The following is a 9272-nucleotide window of genomic DNA, read 5'->3' on the forward strand; positions in this document are numbered from 1 at the left end:
GTGCAAGGTAGCCTTCCTTTACCATATATAACAAGTTTTTGATTAAATTGCAAAGACCAATGAATCTTATTAAATATGGTTAGAAACCTTAAATTTTTTTTTAAAAAAAGGAAGTATACAAACTTTAAAAAATATCTTTCATTTAATTGTAAAATTCTAATTAACTTGTACTTAATTAATGAAAGATATTTTTGGAATAAGGTTATTAATATTGTTATGCTATTTTTAGATGTTATGAGTCCATAATTATAGATATAGCCACCTTCTACTTCACTTGGATCATCGCAAATAGCTTTAATGGCTTAGCAACCTTAATCGTATAAATTGCATCTAGAGAATTAAATGGAACAACGACAGTTTCAAATTATTATGAAGTTATCATTTCCTATCACATTTCTCAAAAAAAAAAAGGGAGGTAGACTAGGATGAGCTTCCACGTTCTTCTCTTCAATAGAAGCCTGGTCCAATTGTACTATGATCATGTCTATGATTTGGCAAGGTTCACCGACCCATAACTTTTCCCAAGTTGTATGTCCTCTCTGTCACACTGCCAGAGGTAACCAAAACTAGGTCATAAAAAGGAAACAGGCAAAAGTTACAGTTTTACAGAATTCATGATAAAGTAGACATCAAGCATCCCAGATTAAAAAAAAAAAATTAGAAAAACCAAAGACAAAACTAGTCAATCACTTCTTGATATCTATATATATATGACTGTACGTATCTACTAATAATAACTTTTTAAAATTCATAATTCACGCCAAGAGCTATAAGTGGAATGGAGGGATAGTTGATGGCTGCTGATTTGACAACAATGAGGAAGAATAATAATCACTCGAAAAATTGAACTAATTTCCCACACTGTTCATCTCAAATGTGACAGTTTTGTCGCGTCTACAACTCTGCGATCAACTAAATTCCTATATATATCATCTGCGCGTAGCCTTCCCCTGTCATGAGCTTCAACTAACACTGATCTTCCGTTATAGCAGAGTCACTCTTTTTTCTTTTTGCTTCAATGCCATTATCACCACTTTCTTTCCCTTTCCTCTTCATGTCTCCCTTCTTCCCTTTTCTTCTGCTTTCTCTCATGATTTCTTCAAGTAGTGCTCAGGGTCCGCCTTCACCAGATTACCTCCCAAGTTCCCAAATTAGCCCTCTTAGCTTTGATCAAGGGTTCAAAAACCTCTGGGGTCCTCAGCATCAGAGACTAGACCAGGGTTCATTAACAATCTGGCTTGACTCTAACTCAGGTATTCCATACTTTGTAGTGTCAGTCTCTGCTGTCCCATATCTGTTTTAGTATTTGGTCTTGCCAGCTCTCACCTGTGCATTTTCTGAACTTAGGGAGTGGATTCAAGTCACTGAAATCTTATCAATCTGGTTACTTTGGAGCTGCAATTAAGCTTCAACCAGGTTATACTGCAGGAGTCATTACATCTTTCTATGTGAGGATTATTATTACTCTATTTATGACTATAGTGAATGTTGAAGATTTAGGTTTACAAGTTTTCAGGAGAATTTCACCCGACTTTTTTTCTTGGTTGTGACATTTGGGAATTGTAGTTATCAAACAACCAAGACCACCCAGGAAACCATGATGAAATTGATATTGAGTTCCTTGGTACTACTCCGGATAAGCCCTATGTCTTGCAGACAAACGTATATATCAGAGGCAGTGGAGATGGAAATATCATAGGCAGAGAAGTGAGGTTTCATCTCTGGTTCGACCCAACACAAGATTTTCACAACTATGCTATTCTGTGGAAACCCCGCGAGATCATGTAATTTTCTTCATTCAAAATCATGCTCAAATTTCCCAGTCAATAGCCATGTCTGCATTATGAAACTCACTTTTATTGGCAACGATAATTTTTTTTCCTCATTAATTGATAATGAAGTATGTTACTTTAAAGTTGATGCCGACGGCATATGTGAATCCTTTTTAATGTTGTCAAGAAAAGATAATTTCATACAATAACTGCATGTGGACCCCCCTTGAAAATATCGTATTTACTTTTTACTTTATGTATTTCTAAAGTGTCAGAAAAGTCATTCAGAGTGTTGTTGCTTTTGTGTGAGCTGCCCGACAATGAGAAACTCTTGCTTATGGGGTGCGGTTTGTTGTATGTAGTTTGCAAGTTTGTCTTATAATGGAAAAAACTGTTATGCAGATTCCTGGTTGACGATATCCCCATACGGAAGTATCCTCGGAAGAGCGATGCCACATACCCTACAAGACCAATGTATGTGTACGGATCAATATGGGATGCTTCGTCCTGGGCAACAGAGGATGGAAAATACAAAGCTGATTACAAGTATCAACCCTTTGTTGGTAGGTATAAGAACTTCAAAATCAAAGGTTGCACCAGTAATGACCCTGCCTCGTGCCAACCACCCTCTGCGTCACCTTCCGGCTATAGCAGTCTGACCCCTCAGCAATATGCCACCATGCAATGGGTCCAAAACAACTACTTGGTCTATAACTATTGCCATGACCCTAAGAGAGATCATACACTCACTCCTGAGTGCTAGGGTCAAAAGATTCTCACATGCTTGCTTTGTACCAGATCAGCTGGCTGAACATGAGCGAGCAGATTGCATGCTTGTAAAAGTCAGCTTTTTATTTACAGTTATTAAGTCTGTTGTGTGATCAAACTGTTTATATCACGAGAGGTGGTTTATGAGATGGTCCCACTGTGCAAGTGTAGTTTGCAAGAGCAGTTGAGCGTCCAGAACTACCCCACACAAAGATTGGAATGTTTTTGTTGTTTATGTGATTTGTGTAACTGTGTTGTACCATTGCTTTTGGTTCTCTTGATGATGAAATAAATTAATTAAAATGTTGTTCTAATACGTGTGTGGAAGAGTGCGCTTGTCCCTTGTGGTTGAATCAACTTTCTCCAGATGGAGTTTTGTTGCTCATTTTTGGACCACCAGAATAACTATGGTTCGAACTTGATGCTTATGGTTAATTAGCATGCTGATATTGTCACGGGACGACCCCTGCCAAGGACACTTCATGAGCAACAATGATAAGACAATGGGCCAGGCTAATTTATTGCGTGTCAAGTTTTCCAATTGTCTGGATTGATATTGGGCGAATTATAGAGGTCGAGTTGATGAGTAATGGCCTACCATTTCTTTGTGCAAAAGGATAACCTACACAGAGATGCAAAAGGCAAACAGAAACAGAAGAGACAGGAGAAAGAGTAAGGATAAGGCAAACAAAAAGACGGAGGGAAAATAATACACAAAAGGCCAATTTGTTGGAGACCGTAGAGACTAAAGAAGTTACAGTGTTTTGCAGAGGCAGTTTAAATCTCACAGGATTGTCACTTGTGCAGTAAGTGGGTCGAAGAACTCAAAAAAGATGCCTCCAATGGCGTGTAGTTGTGTAATTTAAAATTGCAAGTCAGGGCATGCTTTACAGAAAGAACCTCGGTGAAGGGTATCTAACCCCATACTTTCGTTTCCTCGAATCACGTCTTATTACAGTATGGAATGTGAAATTCGATTTCATCTCGTGAACGATCAGAAACAATGTGTTGTCGTCTTCTTCCCTGGCTATGCATGTTTCGAGTCAAAATGAGATCACAAGGTGAATAGGGAAGAATCCAAACTGGCCAGTGGGGGGACGAATTTGGAATTTTAGTACACAACAACCTAATGATTTTATATTGCATAAGAAAGTCTAAGTGGGGTTGCACTCACATGAATGTATTTATGTAATTATTTTGACATACACTATAATTTCCGTGTTTCATTCCTTTACACCTCCGAATTTTGACTATAAGTCTATAATCATAGTTGATTGGTAAAAGTTGGAAAGCAAAATTGATACATAGAACCTACACCGGCAGAGAAAAACTAGGTCTCTTTTTGCAGCAATTCTAGTAAATCGGCTCTTCACTTATATTCATATAATTGGTCCTTGCCAAAAGATGAATCTCCAAAGTAATATACGCTGTTTTTTAATATTTGGCGACTGATGTAAATAATAAATATATGTACAAGTGCAGGATATGTAGTTCTTGTGTTGGTGGATGTAATACTCATTAAGACATTAACTATGGAGCCTCTTTTTTTCGGTGTTTATCATGGTCTTGTGAAAGCTTGTCAAATAAATTGTTCATATGTCTACTGAAAGAATTGTTTTTTTTTTTTGGGGTAAAATACTGAAAGTATTGATGTAACATCGATTACTTTTAGTCAGGAAAAACGAGAGTTTGGACCTAGAATTCCTTGGAAGGGCGTGGCCCATTAAAAATCGTATCTCTAACAGACGAGACTCTTGCTCACGGGAGTGCGAGCGCGCACGGCGCAGTTACAAGGGGAAAAAAATGTTGGCAAGTGAAAGTTTGTGGTTATGGAGACGCTGAATGCAATGTCTTAAACAATAGGAGTAAATAGAACCATAAATTCAGGTTTTCTAAAAAAATACAGAATAGAATTATAAATTGAACCGGTAACGAAGAGTAATGGTATAATAATAATATAATCGTGGAATGAACTGTGGACGAGTGTGGGAAAACAAAATTATGACTTGCTGTCTCCAACCAAAATATATCGTATCGGCAACCAATTCACAATTGCAAATAAATTATTAACTGAAATCTTAATTTCTCAAAAGAATTTGCATATGTATAATTATGCCCTTATTAAATACTCTATATAATTACATTGATAACGATAATTAAAATTTCCATACATCATAAGATTGAGAAAGTTAGTTGATAGTGTAGGATTAAATAGAAATATAAATCCAGGCTTAGAAAAAACGGAGAATAGAATCATAACTCGAACCGGGAAGGAAGAGTAGTAATATAACATAATCGTGGAATGAATTGCGGCCAGAGTCTAAAAGTGTTGGAAAACAAAGTTATGACTTGCTCTCTCTAACCAAAATATGTGGTACTGATAACCAATTCATGATTGTTAATAAATTATTAATTAAAACTTTAATTTCTTACAAAAATTTGCATATGTACAATCATATTCTCATTAAATACTATATATAGGTATCTTAATAATTTAAATTAAAATTTTTATGTATTATTTTTTTTACAAAAAAGTAATAAACAAGGTAGGAGTATAGTTAAAAAATAATTATAAATATTATCAAATACCTTATATTTTGGACTAAACAAAACTTCTAAAATATCCTTTATATTTAAGTATGGCAGAATAGAGAAGCAGGTGTTAAAACAAATTTCATTACTCAGGCACAGGGAGTGCCGTAAACAGAACACGACCAAAAATGTAACAAGTACTAAAGTTGCAAAGAAGCCTCAATAAATTTGTGATAGAACAGCCTCTGCATCAATCGGAATATTTGACCCACAGATATCACATTTTAATTGTTTTTGTCATTAAATATTCCTTTTTCGCAACAGGGAACATTCACATTCAAACTTTGGGGGAAAACACGTAACAGGACAAACGAAAAGACTGAGATTGATCATAGGGTCCCTTTTTTTTCATTTTTAATCTACAAATGAAACATACCGGATGAGCGAAGGCCAATAGCGTCCATGATGAGGTTTGTAAATCTAATTGATCCGAATTGTACTTTAACCGATGGGAATTAAACCTAATGGGAATTGTACATTCAAATCCATTTCATCCACAAAAGCTGCTCTTGAATGGGGTTGGACTGGAGCGTGTGTATTGGATCCAGGAGACCCATACCGTACCCGTGACTACTGACACCTGAGCCCCCCCCCCCGGGCTACCTCCCGCACGCAATACACCTCTGCCATTTCAGCCCCTTCTTCTTTTATTTAATATTTCCATCTCCAAAAAGAATTTCACCTTTCCTCTATTTTTATTATTTACAAAAAAAATAACACCCAAAAATCATCTTGTTCACGGTTTACAGCTTTTGGCCATCTCCATTCTTAAATTCGATGATATTTCTCCTCTACTTTATGACTGTGGTCAACTTTTTCTCTGACAAACCGCATACCCCTCCAATCAAATCCCTTCCTCTGCTACTCTGCGTCCCACCTCTATCCCCAAAATTCCTTCTCTCCCTTCCCCCGAAGTATTCCAGCTGTCTTCCATCATGCGCCGCGCTGAGCCCCTATCCACGTTGGAAAGACCCCTCTTTCCACATTACGTGTCGCTCTCCAATTGGCCTGAAACCCTCGACCTCCTGTAGGACCTGTCCAACTTCTCGCTCAACGCCACCATCACCTGCCACGTGGCGTCGCCTTCTCTCATCTCATTGTTGAACAGCAGGGCCCGCTTCGTGCTCGGGTCCCACAGTTTCCTCTGGATCTTGCTCAGATTCGTCGCCGCCACCTCCTCCAGTATCTCCCCAAGCCTCCCCACGTCCTTCTCCGCCACCGTCACCGATATCTCCCCCCACCTCACCGCCGATCCAAACGGCAGCCGAATCCCGTCCGCGATTATCACCGGCACGCAGCCCAACGCCACTGATTCGACCAGCCGAGGGCTCCACGGGGCCCACCCCAGCGGGCACAGGCAGAACACTGACCGGGCAATCTCTGACCGGTAGCCCGCAAATCTGTGCCGCCGTAGGTAAAACCTCCTGTCGCCGTTGTATCTCCGCCATATCGCCGTCCGCACGCGCCTTCAAAATAGAACGACCGTGGGTCAAGGTCAACTAGTGAAGGGCAATGCGGTAAAATTAACCGAGAACGAAAGCAAGATAATCCGACAGTTTCCAAAAGCGCAAAGCATGATTAAGAGTTTTGATTATGAGGAGTTATGTTCAAAGATGGGATTCATTACTTGCTGTAAAACCGTCCGCTGACGTTCTTCGGATGGACCTCCATTTTCCCCCTGAAAAACACCCAAATGTCTCGCCTTCCGTTCACCGGAGCTTTCTCCAGAGTGTTCCGCAAGCTTTCCGGCGATACGTAGGGTGGTATCACCACATTCTCAACGTCCTGGCATGGGTGCTCGTATTGAACACCGAATGTCTGTAATATAACAGAGTTCTTCAAGATTTCTGGTATCCCATCTGCACTCGCCGCGTCCTCCTTCTCAGACCCAAAACAAAACAGTTTCAAATCACAGAAGTATCGCGATTTAAAACCGTGAAAGCAACATAAGAACGCTGGCGACCGAAGCATGTGAACCTAAAATATCAAACGCACCAGGGTGTGAAAACAAGCACCGAAGTCGTGAGAAGCGACGAACACGTGGTCGGACCCCCTGCTTCGATTCCAAAAATGATACTCGGATGAGACGAGTTGCACTGCGGAAGCGATGAGAGCGCGCGCGTGACCAATTGCGGGGAAACCATTGACGGTGCTGAAGTTGCAGGAGACGTAGACGGGCACGAAGAAGAAGTCAGCTTCATACGGGTCAAATGTGCGCACGTCGCTCGTCAACAAGGCCCTGTGAATGGCCACTTCGGACGCAAACAAATGACTGCTGCACCTCTCGTTGGAAAGCCAATCGGTGTTATATTTCGGGGGCAAATCGTAGGCAAAAATCTTCAGGTTCTTCAACGCACCTGTAAACATGAACAGCCCTCGAGTGAAATTCCTATTGTTGGATGCAAACACAGAGCAGAAAAGGTTGAAAATTTGGGCGCACCCAGAGGGGCTCGAGGCTGCCGGGGAGCCATGTGAGAGGACTCGAAAAGGGCACTGGACAGGAGAGCGGATTCGGTGTTGGAGACAGGGGTGGCGCGAAGAGAGCCGAGCTGAGCGTGGGGATCGCTGCCGATGAGATAGGAAGCGAAGAAGTAAAGTGAGAAGGAAAACCAGAGAACCCATTTGTAATGAGAGTGAAAGCAGCTGCGTTCTTGGGGTGACCTAGAGTGTCTGTGCAGGAACTTCATCCTGACATAGAGAACCCTGCTCTTGGCGGGTCTAATATTGTGCTCCGCCATTGCATTTAAAGATCAGAGAAGACGGCAGGGAATGCGAAAGGCGAGAAAGGTGCAGGAGTAGGAGTAGGAGTAGTTGAGGGAGAGCTTTCGGATTCTGGTCAGGGAGAGGAAGAAGTAGGAAGGAAGGAAGGAGGAGTGAAAGGAATGTGAAGAAGGCGAGAGGAGGAGGGAAGGGGGGGAGGGCAAGAGTTTAGAGTTTGTTGGCACTTCGTTTTTGCACCAAAACATAAACAAAAGAAATAATAAAGGTAGAGGGAGAATACGGAGAGGGGCGTGGGGGAGTAATGGCGGAACGCTGGCCAATTATTGAAGGAGGATTTTAAAATTGGGATTTTAGAAAAGCGAGGAAAATGTCGTGCAAAGGGAGGGGGAGGATTCAGAGGTCACATGGCTCGATGGATCAGACGGTTACCACTTGTGCCTTTGCTTTTCAGTCCTCTCAGAGTTTGTCCTTTTCAACCCCCTCAAATCAAATGCCCCCCGTTGTTCCCTTGTCTTTCGCCCCTTTTCAAATCTTGTTCCCAAAATTAATTAATATATTTATGTATTTTTTTATAAGCAATATATTTATGTATTTAAACTTCAGTCGGGTTGCCTGTCATACCACTAAACTAGTTGAAAGGATAGTAATAAATTTTTAAAATTTAAAATTTATAGCAGTTAAATTTTTTATAATTTTTTAAAAAAATTAATTATAAATATTAATTTAAATATTTTTAAATAGAATCTCAACTGTTGATTATCTTTAAAATTTAACTGTTTTAAAATCTTTAAACTTATAACTATTTAAGTCAATATTTATAATTACTTTTTTATAGAATTTTGTTGGAACCTAAATATTATAAAATTATTGTTTTAAAATTTTAAATATCATTATTCCATGTTACTCTACTGATAAAAATTTTAGCTTGTGTCCAACCAATTGATTTTTTTTCATTATTAAACTTAAAATTGCATTGTTTTGAATTTAAAAAATAGCTATTATTTATACTTGGGTAACTGTTATTTTGTTGAATTGTATGTGGCTTCTATATTGAGTTGTTAATTAAAGTTGAGTCTATCAAACTTATCCTTTTAAGCTCTAAAGTAATCATGGCTAAACCATTACTTTATGATAAAAAATAGTAATTTAATTTAAAATGATTAGCCTTTCTAAGCTTGAAAATAAAAAGATTTAGTTAAAAAATAACAGGCTAATGCCAATTTAAAAAGACCAGCTCGATAGCCTCAAAATGAAAGAATTACACTTAAAAGGGTTGGCCTTTAAGGCCAACACCAGCTCTTTTAAATTTTTTTTTTTTTTTTTATTTCAAACTAAAAAAAATAATTTGAAAAAAATAAAAGATTATGTATCCAACTAAAAAAAATAAAAACCCTATACTTATTCCTCCCTTGCTCATTC

General features: G+C 39.1%; 2 protein-coding genes across 2 annotated transcripts; one reads left to right on the plus strand and one right to left on the minus strand.

The window, feature by feature from the left end:
* The first annotated feature begins 942 nt into the window (after nucleotides 1-942).
* On the plus strand, nucleotides 943-2854 carry LOC129313708 (probable xyloglucan endotransglucosylase/hydrolase protein 32). Its single transcript, XM_054957024.1, has 4 exons — nucleotides 943-1253; nucleotides 1348-1448; nucleotides 1567-1784; nucleotides 2175-2854. The coding sequence occupies exons 1-4, from the start codon at nucleotides 1019-1021 to the stop codon at nucleotides 2533-2535; spliced, it is 915 nt and encodes a 304-aa protein (XP_054812999.1). The 5' UTR covers nucleotides 943-1018; the 3' UTR covers nucleotides 2536-2854.
* A 2495-nt stretch (nucleotides 2855-5349) lies between these two features.
* LOC129314625 (probable glucuronoxylan glucuronosyltransferase IRX7) lies at nucleotides 5350-8077 on the minus strand. Its single transcript, XM_054958103.1, has 4 exons — nucleotides 7573-8077; nucleotides 7128-7489; nucleotides 6760-7010; nucleotides 5350-6598 (listed from the first exon to the last, which is right to left on the minus strand). The coding sequence occupies exons 1-4, from the start codon at nucleotides 7868-7870 to the stop codon at nucleotides 6118-6120; spliced, it is 1392 nt and encodes a 463-aa protein (XP_054814078.1). The 5' UTR covers nucleotides 7871-8077; the 3' UTR covers nucleotides 5350-6117.
* Nucleotides 8078-9272: the final 1195 nt, after the last annotated feature.

Source organism: Prosopis cineraria, unplaced genomic scaffold (genome assembly GCF_029017545.1).
Source record: "Prosopis cineraria cultivar Desert tree isolate PC_DT_omini unplaced genomic scaffold, ASM2901754v1 PC6, whole genome shotgun sequence".
Classification (NCBI taxonomy): Eukaryota; Viridiplantae; Streptophyta; class Magnoliopsida; order Fabales; family Fabaceae; genus Prosopis; species Prosopis cineraria.